General features: G+C 32.0%; 2 protein-coding genes across 2 annotated transcripts; one reads left to right on the forward strand and one right to left on the reverse strand.

The window, feature by feature from the left end:
* The first annotated feature begins 313 nt into the window (after positions 1-313).
* On the forward strand, positions 314-19,118 carry Polr3A (RNA polymerase III subunit A). The gene is made up of 18 exons (XM_963072.4): positions 314-503; positions 556-691; positions 743-1,166; positions 1,224-1,470; positions 1,523-1,700; positions 6,533-6,993; positions 7,049-7,160; positions 7,213-7,410; positions 10,650-11,038; positions 11,091-11,404; positions 11,454-11,611; positions 14,279-14,387; positions 14,644-14,812; positions 14,865-15,140; positions 16,188-16,436; positions 16,487-16,825; positions 18,660-18,828; positions 18,876-19,118. The coding sequence occupies exons 1-18, from the start codon at positions 460-462 to the stop codon at positions 19,074-19,076; spliced, it is 4,173 nt and encodes a 1,390-aa protein (XP_968165.1). The 5' UTR covers positions 314-459; the 3' UTR covers positions 19,077-19,118.
* On the reverse strand, positions 19,066-19,707 carry Pfdn1 (Prefoldin 1). Its single transcript, XM_962990.3, has 3 exons — positions 19,552-19,707; positions 19,388-19,500; positions 19,066-19,342 (listed from the first exon to the last, which is right to left on the reverse strand). The coding sequence occupies exons 1-3, from the start codon at positions 19,579-19,581 to the stop codon at positions 19,120-19,122; spliced, it is 366 nt and encodes a 121-aa protein (XP_968083.1). The 5' UTR covers positions 19,582-19,707; the 3' UTR covers positions 19,066-19,119.
* Positions 19,708-19,740: the final 33 nt, after the last annotated feature.

Consider the following 19,740-nt stretch of genomic DNA (forward strand, 5'->3'; position numbering starts at 1 on the left):
AAAAGAGATAGACACATAATAGTTTACATGAAGTTACATTATTTTTTTGCGTAAAATCTAATTATGCAAAAATATATAGAATGTTCCATTTAAAAAAATATAACTTTGGTTCACCACCCTGTATACAACACCCTGTGTACAATAAAAACATTTTTAATTTGTGGACTTTAAGTCGATTTATCGGATAATGAAACAGAATCGCACTATTTTAAATAATAAAAAAGTTATAGACCGATTATGCACCCCTGGGTCACTCTGTATAGTTCTATGCGCGCAGCGATTGTCTGGTCGACTGTAATATTCATGGTGCCAGCACCTGTCTTCACAGATATAGTTTAGGTTATGTTGTGTTTCAAAAAAGTGAGGTTATTTAAGGCATAATTGTTATATTTTTAAGCGGTTCTGCTTTCAAAGTTCGTTGGTAACACAACTGAACATTTGTAAACCAGGGCGAGCACAATGCCAAAAGAACAATACCGAGAAACTGATGTAGCGAGAAAAATGTAAGTCGGAAAACTCCCATGTCTTGTATTGAATTCTGGACTTTTTTTGTAGCTCGCACATCAGTTTCGGGATTGAGAGTGCAGAGTCGATGCAACAACAATCCCACATTCACGTTGTAGCTAAAAACTTGTATAATCAGGATGTTCAACGCACTCCAATTCCTTACGGAGTGCTAGACAAGAGACTGGTAAAGTGTAAAAGTATACGAGTGCTTATTTTCAGTTTTAAGTTACTTTAGGGCACAAACTCGAAAGAATCGCCTTGTCAGACATGCGGGAAAAACATAAATTCGTGCGTTGGCCATTTTGGGTACATTGACTTGGAATTACCTGTGTATCATGTGGGGTACTTTAGAAGCATTATTAGCATTCTTCAAACAATTTGTAAGAATTGTGCCCGTGTTCTCCTTTCCGAGGAAGAAAAAAATCAATACCGAATACGTCTCTCTAATGAACATCTGAGTTATATGACTAAAAAAGCTATAAGGAAGAAAATCATTGAGAAATGCAGAAAGTTGACTAAGTGTCCCTACTGTAAGGAATCTAATGGCTTTGTAAAAAAGTTGACAGCCAGTAAAGGGAGCACTGGGGGATCTGTGTTAAAGATAGTGTGTGAAAAAAATAGAGGGAGTGACAAGGAAACAGTGTTGAAAGAACACATCGGTAACAAATTTATTAATGAAAAACGTATTCGTTCTTAGTTTTACGTATTTCTTTTAGAAAAGTTCAATTCAGCGATTGATGTTAATCCAGAGATCAAAAATGCATTAACGGCCAATTCTGCTGTCTCGCAAATTCTTACTCCAATCGATGTTTTAAAATTATTTGAGAGAATTCCACAAAGTGATATTCCATTATTGGCAATGGACTCAAGGAGGTCACAACCAAAAGATTTAATTTTTACTAGAATGCTAGTCCCTCCTGTGTCAATTCGCCCCTCTGTGGTATCGGACTTGAAGGCTGGGACGTAAGTATTTTCTGTTTTTTTTTTCGTGTCTTTATTAGAGTTTGTTTTATAGCAATGAGGACGATTTAACTATGAGACAATCTGAAATAATCTTTATCAATGATGTAATCAAAAAACACAAATTGTCAGGAGCATCTGTTAATATGTATCAAGAGGGTTGGGACTTTCTTCAGCTGCAGACTGCTCTTTATATTAACAGTGAACTTTCCGGAATTCCCCTAGCAATGATGGTAACCATTCTCATATTGTCAGTAAACAAAAACGTGGGCTATAGTGCTGTGTAAATCTCATGAACACTCAGATCCTTTGATTAAAAAAATAACTCCAGATTTGCGCTGAAAAAGTTGCATAAAAAGACTATTTTTCGGCCAAATCTCGTCCTTTTGGGCACATTTTTAACAAAATTTTGTTTCAAAACAAGCTAAATCAGGTGACTCAAGCAAAATAGTATCAATTTCGAGATTTCGACTTAATTTGAGTACTTGGATGATGATTTGGAGAGTTATGTTTTCTGAAAAACGTGTAAAAAATACAACCATTTTTGGCCAAAATTGGTGATTTTTCAGCCTATTCCTAAGGAAAACCTACAAAGTGATTGCGTTTCTGGGTGCTTGTTTTGTGATTTTTTAATCTGCTTTAGTGAAATCTTATAAAATACTAGACAACTTAGTTCAAAGACGTGCTTAGTAGCTTGAAAAAGTAAAAATAACATCGTTTTTGACCGAGTTTTTGGATTTTTCTGCTTAATCTTAACGTAATTTTGCTCAAAAACGAGTTAAATCGAGAGGAACGGGTTAAATAACTTTGTTTTTATGAATATTTTTCATTTAACTAAATGAGTTTCTGGTTCCAAAACCAACTAACTCAAGGGAAACAATTTTGATGTAATTAATTTTTCAGCCAGGTTTTAGTGATTTTTTTTGAAATTGTTTTTTGTTGAAAATTGTACCGGTTTTATAACCACCAATAAAAATCGTCGCCCATAGAAGCGGACAATTGTAAAATACCATTATCTCTCATCTCTAAAACTGTTTAAAAAATGCGAAACATTTTGTCTTTGCTTAATCAGTTTGGAACAAGCAAAAGTAAATAATTCGATCTAATTTGGCGATGTTTCAGATAGTTTGACCTTCGGAAGGTAAAAGCAACACTTTTTACCTTTTCCTGTAATTTTCAACTTATGTAATTTGGTGATTTTTCAGTCTGCTCTAATAAATTAGTACAGGTAAAAATAACATTAATTTGTCCAAATTTTGGGATTTCTTAGCTTATCTTTAGCGAAATAAATTAAGAGAAGGCAATAAAATAACATCCATCACAATTATTTTTGTGATTTTTAGTCCTCTTGTGACAAAATCTTGTAAAACAGTCTCTTGCTCAAGAACAAGCTAAACGATTTAAAGCAATTACTTCGATTAATTTGATTTTCCACTTTTAATAATTTTTTTTCCAAAAAACATAATAACTCGATTTTTGGTTTAATCTAGTGAATTTGCGGCTTGTTTTTAATTAAATTTTTATGAAATAATTGGTTTTGGCTGTAAAACTAACGTAACAGTGTATTTGTTGATCCTTTAAGGGATTTTAGTTTCTGATTTTCCAAAATTTTGAAAAAAAAATAGGTTCTAGTTCAAAAACGTATTTAAGGACTTAAGTAAAAATAAAAACATTTGCCACAGTTAGTGTTTTTTGGCGTATTTATTTTTACAAAATTACGCTCAAAAACAGGTTAACTACATGTAACAGTCAAAATAATTTCGATTTATCTTTGTGATTGATAGATGTGTTTTACGGGTTTTTACATCTTGAAAAATTAATGAGTCTTTGGACAAAGAAAATTTTAAGCAAGCTAAGTAAATAAGGAAATATATCTAATTTAACAATTTTTAGGTAGTTTTACAAAAAAAAAAACAATCAAACAACGTAAAAAACACCAATTTTGATTTAAATTTGGTAACTATTCGACTTATTTTTGAAGGAATTTTTACGAAATAATTGTTTCTGGGCAATAGACGTTCGTAAAACACTCGCAGAAGGTTAACTTAATGTAAATACCGATTAAATTTAGTAATTTTTCAGTCTGCATTAGTAAAATTCTAAGAAAAAAACCTGCTACTTAATTCAAAAACGTGCTTATTAGATTAAAAAAGGAAAAATAAGTTAACAAATTTATTTAAAAAAAATATATTTCCACTTCAATAATTTACACTTTTATTTTATTTATAAATATAAATTTCACTTTTACAATTATTTCACTTTTTATAATAAATTCCGTTTTTACAATAGTTATTAATTTTACAATATTAAGGATCGGTTTATAGAAGTGTCATTAATTTAATCCGCGATTAAATGTGTGATTAACAGGTCACGTGATCAAATTTCGACCAATTTGATTGGTCCATTCGCGTTGTTAACTTTTAACAACGAAATAAATTTTAATAAAGCTTTCTATAAACCGGCCCTAAACTTGCTAAGTTGGTAATATAAACAATTGCAAGGGCTCCAGAGTTTTGGATGAGCTCGATATTGGGATTGTTGTTAATGATTCCTTATGGAAGCTTCTATGCTGATCCATAGGCACGTGGATAACATAACACTGATAACAGTGATAACATAACATCATCATTGCCCAGATTTTGGGATTTTTAATCTTATTGTTACGAAATTTCGCTCAAAAATGAACACCAATTTTTAATCAATTTGATTGTTCAACTATTTTTTGGAAAAAAAATCATAAAATCCCTTAGTTTTCCTTCAATAATATACTATTTAAAAAAGGCATTAATTAAGCGAAATAATTGTATTTTGGTTTGCAAAACGTACACTAAAACGGTTGAAAAAGGAAATTTGTTGTTTTTTGCTCCACTTAGCGAAACCTTGTAAAAAGCAGTGTGCTTCCAGTTTAAAAATATATTCAAAGGCTTGAAAAAGAACAAAATAATACCGTACTTCTTGTTGGATTTCCTTGGCGTGGAAACTAAAATAAACAAAGTTTTAAAAAAATCCGACACACCAAACCTTTATTTAAAAAACACTACGCGTTTCAACCACAAAGTGGTCATCCTCAGGTGAGAATGTGAGGTGAGGTGAGAGTTTATATTCTCACCTGAGGATGACCACTTTGTGGTTGAAACGCGTAGTGTTTTTTAAATAAAGGTTTGGTGTGTCGGGTTTTTTTAAAACTTTGTTTATTTTAAAATAATACCGTGTACCACATTTGTGTTTTCACAGCTTATTATTATTTTTTTTTCATACAAAATTACGCTCAAAAACGAGTTAAAAACGAATTGAAATAATTAAAATAAATGAATTGAAAATAATTTTGATTTTTTATTGTGACCTGTAGATAGCCGAATCTTGCAAAATAAATTAATTTCTAGATAAAAACGCACCAAATCAAACGAAGCAAACAAAAGTAACACATTAATTTCAATCTAATTTAGTATTGTTTCAGACAGCTTCGTTTTCATTTCAAAAATGTTCTTAAACACTACAAGAAAATCAAAAAAGATCATTTTCGTCTTAATTTACTGCTTTTTGTCCTATTTTGAAGAAATTTTGCAAAATAGTTGATTTTCTGACTAAAAATACAGGGGGTGCTCAAAAATTGGCGCACTAACTCAGTGGTACGTTGTTGAGAAGCATGTGTAGATCACGGGAAAAATCTTGAAAAAATTCCTATTTCATATTTTAAAAAATCTATAGCTACAAACTTATTTTGTTAACTTTTTCATTTTTCATTATTTTTAAATTTACTATAAGTCTTTAGCAGATTTTTGAATTTAAAAAAACTAAAATTCAACAAAAAAATCACGGTTTGTAGATGTGCCAACACTGTGAATTATTACCTAGGAAACCATTTCAAAAATAATTTATTTTTATTGTTGATCAAATTCGGAAATAAAATTACCGTTGGAGGCGCCACTGAGCTAGGCCGAAAACAGTAACCATAAATGGCGGGAAAATGTTTATTTGGATATTTTGAGCGTTGTACGAATTTTGGGGCTTCACAATTATTGCATTGCCTATGCGGAATGATTATTGTATCTTCGATGCAAGAAACTTATGTTGAAAAATGAGAGATGACGAGGAAAACACGAATAACGAATGACTGTTTGGTTCACTTTGTTTATTGGAAAATTATTACAAAGACATTGAAAAGCCTACCTTTTGGCATATTTTACATTTAAATGTATCAGCAGTTGTTAATCTTTATTGTAGTTTTGTAGATTTACCGCAGCATTTCATGATTTTTTCAGTGGAAAATTCTAACCTAAAATTCACACACTTCACTAATTTATTGGTTTCTTGAGCCAAACTTTGTGTTCGCTGTGATCCATTACTTATAATCTTTAATTAGACAACTGTTTGATAACACTTCGTAATCAAAATTTAAATATTTTTCACTTTTTATCCACTTTCAAGTTCCAACAATAAACACTTTATACCACGAAAAACTGCAGAACCCAAGTCAACGCTAATATTTACCACCACGTACTTTTAAAGGGATTCTTTCTATTGTAAGTAATTAACACTATACACGCAAAATTGTTGAACAATTCATTAAATGTCAGTTAAATGTGGCATTACGAAAATTTCTTTACTGTTTTCGACATAGTTCAAAAGTCATCACCAGAGGGCGTCTAGTTAATTTTATTTCCGAATTCTATTGCGATCACGACTGTTAGACAACGTTGCCACATATCATTTATTTAAAATTCGTTATTTATTAATAACTTTAATGCAAAGAATTTTTTTACTATTTTTACCTTTATATGTAAGCAATTCTTTACTACACTCCATTGAGTTGGTGCGCTGGTTTTTGAGCACCCGGTATATAAAAATTAAAAAGGGCAAATTTTAGTAAATGCAAAAGGGAAAAACTAAAATAATAATTTGTTATGTTCTGTTGTAATTCCAGCATTTCTTTTCATTTCTTGAAAATCACAAGATGTACCAAAATTTGAACACCTGTTTTGCGTTAAATCGTACAGTACTCTTGCCCGCGCTTTTATTTAGATTCGCAATATTTTTTGTTGGAACTACCGTATGTAATTTTTAGCCAAAAAAACCGGGCCGTGGTCTTGTGCAACGCCTTAAAGGCAAACAAGGCCGTTTCCGCGGCAATCTCTCCGGCAAACGAGTCGACTTTTCTTCGAGAACAGTTATTTCCCCTGATCCGAATTTACAAATCGATCAAGTCGGTGTTCCTCTACACATCGCCAAAATCTTGACTTTTCCTGAACGGGTGATTCACGCAAATATCGATGTTATGAGACAATTGGTGATCAACGGACCTGACAAGTGGCCTGGGGCTAATTACGTTCAACAGAAAGGCTCTGCTTTTAAAAAGTTTCTTAAATACGGAAACAGAGAAAAACTAGCACAGGAATTGAAACTGGGGGATTTGGTTGAACGGCACCTTCACAACGACGATGTCGTCTTATTTAATCGTCAACCGAGTTTGCACAAGTTGTCGATTATGGCGCACAGGACCAAAGTCCATCAACATCGAACGTTCAGGTATATTTAAGAAAAATTTTGTATACAATTCTGGTGCAATCATTTGTACAAATAGGTTCAACGAGTGCGTTTGTAATCCCTACAATGCGGATTTTGACGGCGACGAAATGAATTTGCATTTGCCTCAAACTGAAGAGGCTAAAGCGGAAGCGTTAATTTTAATGGGGGTAGCTCTTTTAGAAACATTTTATTTTTCCATTTATTTATGATATTTTTTAGAATAAAAATAATCTAGTGACGCCACGAAACGGTGAACTATTGATCGCAGCAACCCAGGATTTTTTGACCGGTGGCTACTTATTGACCAAAAAAGATACGTTTCTGGATTTAGCACACGCATCTCAATTAGCCGCCACGCTATTGGCTGAGAACGACACGAATATGCAAATTGATTTACCAACACCCTGTATTTTAAAGGTAGGTGAATAAGTAATACTTATGATATCAAGGAATAAAATTGTGTAATGGGTGGGTTAAAGTTCTCAAAAATTTTTCTAACCACTTATTTAGTGTTATTTTAATTTGTTTAATGTCACATGTTCGCATTCTTAGAATTAATTAAACACAGAAAAAAATATCCAACCTAAGAAACATTTTTTGAGCTACTTGAACTAATTACAAAAAAAGTTGTGGTAAAACTCACACAATGATATTTCTTTTACTGAGAACTATAAAACAAAATTTTCCCTGAAAAAGAGCAACAGAGACGAAAACGATTAAATGGGAGCATCTGAGAGAAAATGAGAAACTTGTCAAAAAAATTTACGAGATTGTAGAAGCCAGCGAATTAAAAGATTTTAATACAGAATGGTCCCGATATAACCTGCCAAAAAATTTCGTGTCATTAGAGAGATCCAAGTTCGGAAAACTATTTTTGTTAGGTCAAAAATAATGGGTATAAATTAACCCCTATCCACACATATTCGACGCCACTGATCGTAATCCTAGTCAAGAATCAATTGTTAGTGCGTTTAAGAATGACAATATCTAAGCAACCACAATTATTATTACAATTATTTGTGACAAATCGCATCAAATTAATGGCAGTTTGAATTATTTTTATATCAAAAACAAAAAGGCTATTATTAGAAAATTATTTTGTGTATGAGTTCTACTCATATAAACTGTTTCAAAACTAAAAATGTCAACGTCGCATTTTGCCAAATTATTTTTTTTAATAAGATTGATATAGTTATTAATAATACGAGTGCGAAAATACAAGCTTAAAGTTCAAGAGCTGTCGTTATGCAACGAGCGTATGCGACACCCGACACTTTAAACATTTTCGCATAAATTTTTTGCAATTTTGTTTTTGTTGGAATATTTTAATTTAAATCATGTTGCTATAGGAAGCGTGTTTTAAAATAGTGAAAACAGGTTGCTATCGGAAACGTGTTTTAATACAGTGTTTATAATCTAGGATTCAGATATTAAAAAGAAGGCTTAAGATGTTACCAACAAAAAAAACAATAAAATAGTCATTAATGATTGATTGTCATTGAAAGTATAAATTACATTAACTATTATTCTTTCGAAGTGCATGAATAATTATAGCAGTTAATTTTGAGGGTAAATGCGACGTTGGCGTTTTTATAGTTTTGAAACAGCTCATAGTCACCTATTACTGGATTTTATTTGGCAGGTTATATCGGGACCAAACTGTATTAGAAGAAAAGATAAATTCGTTCATTAGTTTGGTTTGTGTAATAGTCTCAGAATAATGGAGCAAATGCATATAATAATGAAACAAATTAACAATTATTCAAAGATTTTTAGTTGTTGCTTACAGCAATTAACAAATACAGTACAACCGCAATAATCCGAACTAATACAGCCAATACAGCATAGTGCAGGTTCGAATTGACATTTTTCCGGATTATCTTTTGTTTTCTAACAATACAAAACAGATTTTGAAAAAGAAGTTTTTTTATTTTTGTTGCTTCGACATTTCTTTCCCAATAACTCCTGGAGTGTATTTCAAGGCCTTCTTTAGAGAATCTATGAAGATAAGCGTTAAACTAAAAAAATTTCGTCTAGCAATTTCTAATTCGTTTGGTGTCAGATTCAATCTTCTTATGATGTCTACAGGGTGTTTCGCGTAATTTTACGAGGCCTGTGCATAATGTACGCACCCAAATATATAAAAGACACAAAACACTAGATACAAAAAAACACGTATTTAATTATTTAATTTTTGGAAAACAATGACAGATGTTGACAGACTAATGACTGTCATTAATAGTTATAAAGTTTTATTTTTCACAATTATTATATGTTTTATCAAGAGACGGTGTGAATATGATTCTAATTTATTTATCTTAATCACCAACTAACTAAAAACGTCATAATTTTTTGAAGGGGTGAAAAAACTAGAAAATACGTATTATTGGTGGCATTTTACAGGTGCAGGCCTCGTAAAATTATGTGAAACATCCTGTATTTTATAGTAAAAAGTGGTCCCCTACCGTTATTTGGAAATATCGAAGTTTTGTATTGTTTTTGTAAATTCTTAATTTGCATTGTTGGTAAAAAATATTCTTGACATTACTTTTGAAAGATAGAAATATTTAAAGCCAAGGATAATAATATTTTGTATGGGTGTTTGAAGTTGATCACTCGTATCTTTCTGGTAAGTATAAAAAATAAAAAGTACCTATCATAAATAAAATATAATATACAGAGTGCTCAAAACCAGGCGCACCAACTTAGTGGTACATCGTTAAGAAGTATGTGTAGATCATGGGAAAAATCTTAAAAAAATTCTTAAACTCAATTTAAAAAAATGTGGAACTATAGTCGATTTTTTTTATAATCAACGGTCTAAGAGCCCTCAGGTTGGCATTGTCATAAATAGTAACTTTTTTGAATTAAGGTTGGTCTAATTTTTTACCTGGAAAATTCAACTTCCAAATTTTTCAAGGTGTTTCCAATTTAAAACATGTACAACAACATATTTAGTTATTTTAGACCACTTTTAGAATTTCAGATTAAAATTCAGCAAAAAATGACAATTTGTAGATGTGCCAACACTGGGAATTATTTCCTAGGAAACCGTTTGTTGATGCGCCGGTTTTTGAGCACCCAGTATATAATACTAGAGCGAAAACACAAGCTTAAAGTTCGAGAGCTGTTGTTACATACCTAGATATCCGAGAGTGTTTTCATATGAGTGTTATTCAACATTTTTTTTGTTGGAACATTTTAATTTAAAACACGTTGCTATGGGAAGCGTGTTTAAAAAAAGTGAAAACACGTTGCTATGGGAAACGTGTTTTAAAATAATGTTTATAATCTAGGATTCAGATATTAAAAAGCATTACTTCATTGGCATTACACACAAAAGGTGCTATTTTTTTGTTCTTGCTCTATTTTACATAAATGGCAATTGTTTCTTTTTTGAAAAATGACCCATACCAATAATATGAATTTTATACGTTACTTTACCATATTGTACTGTTGTCCTAAGGTGTACGAGTTGGATGAAACCTTTAAAAAATGGGGAAGGATAGAATCATTGTATATTTCAAATTCTTTTCCATTATGTTAAAATTGTTATAAATTTTGTGTAACAACTAGTAACGACATAAAAAATTCGGATAACTTTTCCACCCGTTATGTTTATTAAATACTTACATGACTGTGTTTATTTTTTTTAGCCAAGACGTTTGTGGTCTGGCAAGCAAATTTGTAGTCTTATTTTCCGACCTAATAAGAAATGTCCAGTCAAGGCAAATCTTGAAGCAAAGGGCAAGGCCTACACAAAAAATAGAGAGCTATGCGTTAAAGACTCATACGTTTTGATCAGGAATTCCGAACTTATCGCTGGAACGCTGGATAAAAGCCACTTGGGAAGTGGAGGCAAAGGCAATAACATTTTTTACGTAATTTTGAGAGACTTTGGCTCAGAATATGCAATAAAATCAATGTGGAGATTAGCTAAGCTTACCTCTTATTATTTAATGAATAGTGGATTCAGTATCGGGATAGGCGACGTCACTCCAAGTAAAGGGTTACTGAGACGAAAGAACAAGTTGTTAGAGGATGGGTTTGTTTATTGATGTTTTACGAGTTAGTTTACTGATCTATTACTTTCATAGATATACTAAATGTGACGAGTATATTCGTCAAATGGCCGACGGTAGGCTCCAGTGCCAACCGGGATGTACGGCTGAGGAGACTTTAGAAGCTGTTATTTTGAAAGAATTATCAGTTATTCGTGAACATGCAGGTCAGGCGTGTCTCGCAGAACTGCATCCAACCAATAGTCCACTTATTATGGCGTTATCGGGTTCGAAGGGGTCTTTTATCAATATTTCTCAGATGATTGCTTGTGTGGGTCAACAGGCTTTGAATGGGAAACGAGTCCCTGATGGATTTGAAAATAGATCTCTGCCACATTTTCCACATCACTGTAAGTATTTTTTTGTAAAAAACGATAAAATATTCATGTTAATGTTTAGCGAAAACACCAGAAGCTAAAGGCTTTGTTGAAAATAGTTTTTACACTGGACTAACACCTACGGAATTCTTTTTCCATACAATGGGCGGCCGTGAGGGTCTTGTCGACACAGCAGTTAAAACTGCGGAAACTGGCTATATGCAGAGAAGGCTGGTAAAGGTAAGTTGACCACAACTGCTGATGACAGTAGTCTACAAGTTTGAAATTAAGTTGGCAACTGTTAATTATCACACTCTACAGTGCATTAAAGTTAACATTAGTGATTTGTGACAACAACAAATCTGTCTTTAACTATACAGTGACAGGAAAACACTACAATAACTTACTCTAAGTCAAGATCTAAGTACTATACCCTCTAAAAATTTTCTTTTTTTTCTGAAACATTCATGTTGAATTGAGTTAACTATTGTTGAAGATTTTATAATGTTGTTATTGCAGTGAAGTATTTACTTTAAACCGTTTACTTTACTGGTCCACAATTTAAAGTTTTCGAAGTTTGTATCACATCATTTTGAATTTTTAATACCTAGGTACTAGATTATAAAAAACTTAAAAATAAACAGCCTTTTCGCCGACAGTAAGACTATACCACCTCAACTATATTCACATCTTTTTATTCTTTCTTTCTCTAAAAAAGCTATATTATTTTATTTTACGTTATTTTTTGTCCTAACTACATAACAACTTGCATAAGGACAAAAGATACTTTACAAAACAAACTTGTTTTTTTTTTCACAAATTAGGAAATTTGTGGGATAGAAGTAATAATCTAATAATAATTAAAATACGTTTTCGGTTTCAACTGCCTCCATTCATATGTAGGGAGAAAAATTGAGTTTCTTCTGCCTAAAACTGAATCAAAAGCTGTTGCAAAGCATATGAAATTTCAAAAATATTTCATAAAAAGTAAAGACTGGCTATAATATTGGTTCAAAGTGAAAATGAGTTTAGATCTATAAAACTAAAGCCATTCAGTGAGTTAGCACTAATTTATCAATCACAAAGATAATAAAAAAATAAGTGAAAATCTTCAAATGAAGGGATTTTTCATAGTTTACGTAATTGTACAGGGTGCTGCATTTTGGATGTCCGAATAGGGGATCTCCGAAACTGGTTTAGAAAAAAACGAGTGACAAATTCTTGGTCAAAACCGCATCTCGCTATCGTCTTTTGTTTTCGACTTACAAACAAGAGTTGATATTTTAACGAAATCTTAAACAATTCATATCATCCTTATTATAAAAGATACACATTTGAAACAAAGACTTTATAAAGCCACTTTTTTACGGAGAATTTAGTAATGTTATCAGCGATTTTTTCTAATTATTCGTTTAGCTGTAATAACATAAAGTTTTATTTTTTTAAATAGGAATCATAGTTGGCTATGACATTTTTGAAAAGTTTATTTTTTTCTGATTTCATGTATTTTTGTGTAATACATTATTTTTAAATTATTAAAAAAACAAAACATTTCGCTTTTTTATAGCAGGTCATGAAAAATTTTTGGATTTTTAATTCAAACTATGAAAAATGTATTACTCAACAAGTATTTATAATTTAATGATTTTTTAAACACAAACATCATAATAAATTATTATTAGATCAAATTTTTGTGATTAATAAAAATTATTTATTTTTAAGATTTAAAATGGCATTGTCATCATACATTGTCATTCTATTTTCTAATTAAACATGAAATGTTGGAGAAAAAGAAAAAATTATTAATTGTATGATTGCTTGTAAATAAAATTTTATTTTACAAAAAATATCAATCCAAACACCAAAATTAAAACCCATCTGCCGTAAAAAAATACTTAACATTATCAACGTCACCTCCATTGCACTTTATTAAATCATAAAAAAGTGTCATCAAATAGTTAGTGACGCAATTCAATTTTCAATTTTCTGCACATTTTTTATGTAATTAAAATCGTATATTTGTTCAATTGAAAATAAATATAACAGCTTATTTTGATAATTTCACATTTTTTACTTTAATAACCGTTCACAAAATTTCTAGATTATTTACACCTTTTATGTGAAATAATTTTTCCATGGCCAACTACTTTAAAATATTTTAAATATATTTTTTATCAAAAGTATATAAAAATATCAAACTGTATTTATATTGTTTTCAGTTCAGAAAAAAATTAACTTTTCGGAAATGGGATAGCCAACTATGATAAAAAAATACAACTTTATGTTATTAAACTTAAATGAACGGTTAAAAAAATCGCTGATAACATTACTAAATTCTCCGTAAAAAAAGTGCTTTTTTAACGTCTTTGTTTCAAATGTGTATCTTTTATAATAAGGAAGATACTAATTTTTGAAGATTTCGCTAAAATGTCAACTTTTGTTTATAAGTCGAAAACAAAAGACGATAGTGAGATGCGGTTTTGACCAAGATTATTTTCTCAAAAAACGGACCCGAGAATGTGTCACTGGTCTTTCTCTAAACCTCTTAGTTTCGGAGATCCCCTATTCGGACATCTAAAATGCAGCACCCTGTGCATCATCGATTCACTTGTCACTTTTCTGATAAATTGCTCTGAGGAGAAATCAAGGAGGTCTTTGATGCCGAAAGTTGTGAAGCTTTTATTGGCTCAACGGAAGTAGAAGCAATGGAAAGTGATTTTGAAAAAAAAATATAATAATAATTTTAGTTGCCTTGTCTATTATTAAATGATCTTGTTTGCACTCGTGGTAGTTCAAAAATTGTTGAATAGTTTAATTCGGTGTTGCGGTGTTGCCCATGGGATGTTGCCCACTTAATTTCAAAGGTGTAAAGTGTAAAGTGTAAAGTGGCACAATAAATTCTTTTAGTCGTTGGAAGACTTGGTGGTGCACTACGATGGTTCTGTCAGAAATGCGGAAGGTGATATAGTTCAGGTGAATTACGGAGGTGATGGTTTAGACCCGACTTACATGGAAGGTGCGTTTGTGTATTTCCAACATTCCAAATATTAAAAAATAATAAATAAGTAAAGGTTTATGGATTATGGTCATTTTTTCTCTTGTAACTTGTAACTTACATCCTGAAGCCTGAAGATGGCCCTACTCAATCGCCAAAAGATGTAGCCAAAGAATAAACATTTTGAACGAGAGGGACCATAATCTATAAACCTTACCAATTACATAATCACCTCTCATCTTTAGATCAAAATTCTATAATAAAAAATAATTATCAGGTAAAGACTGCCCAGTTGATTTTGACCGTGTTCTGCGCCATGTCCAGGCGAAATGTCCTTACCGAGACGAAACGATCCTGAACAGTGTTCAAATCAGACGAGCTACTAAAACTTTCCTTGAAACGGATGCACTAAACGAGTGTAGCGAGGAATTTAAAGCGGAACTAAAGTTAGCCCTCATTGACTAATGTCGTCAATTGTTTTTTAATAATTGTTTTCAGGAACTTCATGGACAAGGTTGCGCTAAGAGTGGAAAACATATACAATAAATTCGGGGACGGAAAAGTGGTGAAAGAAATAGAAAGACTAACATGTAGCCAGTTGGTGACGTTCCTTCAAATTTGCGGTTCAAAATACACCAGGTCTATCATTGAACCGGGAACTGCAGTTGGTGCTTTAGCTGCTCAAAGTATTGGTGAACCCGGAACACAAATGACACTCAAAACTTTCCATTTTGCTGGAGTTGCAAGCATGAATATTACACAGGGTGTTCCGAGGTATACATTTTAAATAACCGGAAATTATTAAATGTCTTTTTTTCTGTGGCAGATTTTAAAATATTTCTTTTTCTACTTCGGTTTCGTATTGAGGTCATTACGATATGCGATTTGCGTATCGTAATATCCAACGGAGTGCTGTAATAATTACACTAAAAACCAGGGTAATTTAGTTGGATAATGTTGACAACCTAGTTTTTTGACAATTATCTGAGAGAACTGTCAGTGCCAATCGGCACCTGTTTCAAGTGCATAATTTAATCAAATTAATCAAATACGAACCTTTAGAGGCTTTTGTACCATTCCTGATATGTGGCCCTTTCGAATACCTTTCGAGTAATGTACAAACATAACTTCAAAACCCAGTGCAAGTAAGTAATTTGAGATGTCATTATCCTTCGGCCAATTTTCAAATTACACGTATTTGCCACAAAAGCCAGTATTTGTTAAGGGATACATTGCAAAACGTCTTGGACACTTTCAGAATACATTTGTACGAATAAACTAATGACGGTAGAAATTATTAATTTCACTTCACTGTCTGCGCGCAAATGTTGTCAACTACCACAAAATTCCCTAAATTTCGAAATAAATTTTTTTGTTACAAAAAACGCGAAGTAGAAAAAATACTGTATGATATCTTGTTTATAAGGCATTTTGTCGCACTTACCCTATTAAATTCGTGCGTGCGACAAAATGTGTCTTATCATAATATACTATTATCAACTCTTTTGAATAGATAAAACAGCACTTTAGCCGGAAGGGTAGATAAAAGAGTACTTTAACTGCAAGGGTAGATAAAGTCTTTTAAATTTATTTTATTTATTTAGATTTACAAATTCGCACATAGTATCAATTTGAAGGGTTAACAATAACTTTGTTCTCTTATTAGACTTAAAGTTCTGCTATAGAAAAAAAAATTTGTATTATACACGTCGCTAAAGACTGTTTATCTGCTCATGAAATAAGTCCACTGGTGACTTTGTCACTCTTGAACTAAACCTTTTCACTTGTAATAAACAATCTCTTTATTATTAATTTTTCTAGAATCAAGGAGATTATCAATGCCAGTAAGGACATCAGCACGCCTATAATTACCGCCAGCCTGACCAACCCACGAGATATCGGTTTTGCTCGGGAAGTGAAAGCCCGAATCGAAAGGACAACCCTTGGCGAGGTGGCAACATTTATTGATGAAATTTACACCCAGTACGACTGCTTCCTTTTAATTCAATTGAATTACGACCGCATTAAATTATTGAAACTTGAAATAAATGCCGAGACTGTCCGTTACAGGTATGCCAACGCAATAGTTTCAAATTTGAATTTTTTCATGTTTTTTACAGTATTTGCACCTCAAAGTTGAAACTTAAACCAAACGAAGTTCGCGTCGAAAGTGAAACAATTATCACAGTGTCCCCCAGTGGTAGTAAACATACACACCGATTTAATTTTTCATTGAATGAGCTTAAGGCAAAATTGCCCAGTGTTGTTGTTAAAGGGCTGCCAACCGTAAATCGAGCAGTCATTGCCAAAGAGGAGAAAGGAGGCGAAACTCTGTACAATTTATGTGTTGAGGGTGATAATTTAAGGGAAGTTATCGCTACGTATGGTGTGCTGGGGACAAAGACTGTCTCCAATAATATCATGGAAGTGTACCATACTTTGGGAATAGAAGCCGCAAGGTTTGTGACTTAATTTTGAAATACTATAGTTTTTATCAAAAATTGCAAAAAAGTAAATAGAGGGCCGCTTTTATAGATAGTAAAATATGTGGACTGGAACGCAAAAATGATCCATAAAATAGAAAATAGCTATTTGTATACCAAGGGAGGAAAGACACGGTTTCTCTCTGTAAGGTGAATACCCGACGCTAAGCGGAGGGCAAAAATCATCTAAGGGAGATTTTTTTAAAGTCTTCATCTGAAATATCTTTTTTCACCTTACAAATATTCCATGACAGAACATTATTTTCTCCAGAGAGAATTTTTTCCTTGCTCGGGGGGAAATGACGTACTTTCATGAAATACTTAGAGGGTAGAAAATGATATTTACTTAATTTACTAAATTCTCTTTCCGGTTTAACAAAATCTCACAAAAAACTGAGTTTCCATTTCAAATGTTTCTTACGGAATTCTTTAAAATAATCTGGGTATTGTCTGAAAAATGTACAATTAATTCGGCGATCTTTGGTTTATTTTTATCACAATTTTGCAAAATTATATACAGCGTGACCCACTCGGTCTATAACTTTTTTGCTATTTGAAATATTGCCATGCCGTTTTTATTATCTGATAAATCGACCTGAAGTCCACATTTCTATTATGCACAGGGTGGTGAACCAAAGTTATATATTTTTTTTTAACTGAATACCCTATATTTTATGTATAATTGGATTCTACACAAAAAATAATGTAAACTATTATGGGTCCCTTTTTTTTTCATTTCATTATTCGTTATAAAAAGACCAACATTTGAAAAATCACTACGAATCGCTTGAGTATTTTTCGGTAATCTTGCAACAGAAAAACTTATAATACCTTGTAGTTTTAGCAGTAGTCGGCTTTTACTTGAAACACGTAGATAAAGTTAAAGCACATAGGAGTATACAAGGTGTGTAAAAATGCAAAAAGTTGAATAACTCATTTTTTCAAATGGAACACCATGTATTTCTTTACACGTATCGATAGCTTTTTTTTAACATTCTAAAGATATGCGGTTTGTACTATAGCAAATTAAAAATATTTTTTAGTGTTCAAAAAAAATATTTTTTTTTATTATTTCATTATTAATTCTTGATGAGTAAAATTAATTTATGTATCAAGTAATAATTAAATTACTAATCGAATCAGTCATAAATTACCATTTGACCATAGGATAGGTTTTCCAGTAATATATTTTTTTGAAAAATCTCGAAAAATGTTTTAAATTTGCTATACAAACCCTATACCATAAGAAACGTTATACAAAATGCTATCGATTCGTGTAAAAAATACATCGTGTTCGATTTGAAAAAAAATTAGTTATTCAACTTTTTGCGTTTTGGCACACCCTGAACATTATCTACGTCTTTCAAGTAAAAATCGACTATTTGCTAAAACTACGGGGTATTCTGAGTTTTTCTGTGGCAAATTTGTAGAACAATATTTATTGACTTCGTAGTAATTTTTTAAAAATTAGTCTTTTTTTATAATAAAAAGTTGAATAATTCCAAAACGAAGAGATAAATCTTAATAATTTCTACAAGGTTGCATTATTTTGTAGCGTAGAATCCAATTATGCAAAAATATATAGGCTATTTAAAAAAAAATTACTTTGGTTCACCACCCTGTATACAAAAGCCTGTGCATAATAAAACAAATAGTTTGTGTACTTTATCTCGGCCTATCGTATAATGAAAACGGCATGGCACTATTTTAAATATCAAAAAAGTTATAAACCGATTACACACACCTGGGTCACTCTGTATAAAAAGTAAATATTTTGGCCCAACATCATTGAAATTATTATGTTTTGTAGAGAAACCATTATGTCCGAAATTAAAATGGTAATGGAAAACCATGGTATGAGCGTGGATTATCGCCACATTATGTTACTCGCGGCCCAAATGACACACACGGGGGAAGTTCTGGGCATCACACGATATGGTTTATCCAAAATGAAGCAGTCCATACTAAACTTGGCTTCTGTAAGTCTTTAAGTTATTAAAACGATTTTTTACCCCCTTTTTTTTAGTTTGAGAAAACCGCTGATCATTTGTTTGATGCTGCTTATTACGGCCAGGTTGACAAAATAAACGGCGTTTCAGAAAATATTATAATGGGAATGCCTGCACCTATAGGAACCGGAATTTTCAAACTCCTCCACAAGCCACACCACATCGAGGAAAATCCACCATCAGAACCTTTACTATTTGAAACTGCGATTGCCAAGTAAAATATGTATTTGAGAAATTGTACAATAAAAATTATAAATCAAGTTAAGACTCTTTCTTTTGTTGTACTAACTCACGTAAGCTATTTGTGGCATCCTTTAAACTATTTTCTAGGTAGGTTTTATTGTTTACAAGGACCTTAATCTTCTCTTCCGCCTGTGCTTGCTTCTTTTGAAGGTTTTCTTTTACTTGAGTCATGGGAGTCATCACGAACATCCGACCAACAGATTCATAGGTTTTGGTGCCTTCTTCTAGCGACGATATTTCCCTAACCATGAAATTTTATTCAAAGTTACAAAAGTCGTACAAATACCTTTCCGTAAAAGAGGCATGTTGCTTATTTCTCTTTAAAGTTTCGATCTGGAGGTCTGCTATACGCAGTTTTTGGGCTGTGTCTATTTGCTTCTCCTGCAGCTCTGCGAAAGCCTAAAACACACAAATTTTGATACGACAATGCGTGGAGTGCCGGAATTTTACCTTTTTCAATTCCATATCGACTTTAGACATTTTTTACGTATTTTTCGGCTTTAAGGCAATCAGAATGAAAAATTCTAAAATAGGAAATTTGGGTTGACAAGCATCACTGCCAACCCCCAAATATTTTTGACCCGAATAATTTTTGGATTATTGATACGTTATGACCAGTCTAAGAAGCATTTTTATATT

This window comes from Tribolium castaneum, chromosome 1, assembly GCF_031307605.1.
Source record: "Tribolium castaneum strain GA2 chromosome 1, icTriCast1.1, whole genome shotgun sequence".
Classification (NCBI taxonomy): domain Eukaryota; kingdom Metazoa; phylum Arthropoda; class Insecta; order Coleoptera; family Tenebrionidae; genus Tribolium; species Tribolium castaneum.

Coding starts and splice junctions, on each gene's coding strand:
- Polr3A (XM_963072.4), top strand. CDS start 460: ATGCCAAAAGAACAATACCGAGAAACTGATGTAGCGAGAAAAAT. Junction 1,167..1,223: donor AGTGTTGAAAGAACACATCG/GTAACAAATTTA, acceptor TATTTCTTTTAG/AAAAGTTCAATTCAGCGATT. Junction 7,161..7,212: donor AAGCGTTAATTTTAATGGGG/GTAGCTCTTTTA, acceptor GATATTTTTTAG/AATAAAAATAATCTAGTGAC.
- Pfdn1 (XM_962990.3), bottom strand. CDS start 19,581: ATGTCTAAAGTCGATATGGAATTGAAAAAG. Junction 19,501..19,551: donor TCGATATGGAATTGAAAAAG/GTAAAATTCCGG, acceptor TGTGTGTTTTAG/GCTTTCGCAGAGCTGCAGGA. Junction 19,343..19,387: donor CATGCCTCTTTTACGGAAAG/GTATTTGTACGA, acceptor TTTCATGGTTAG/GGAAATATCGTCGCTAGAAG.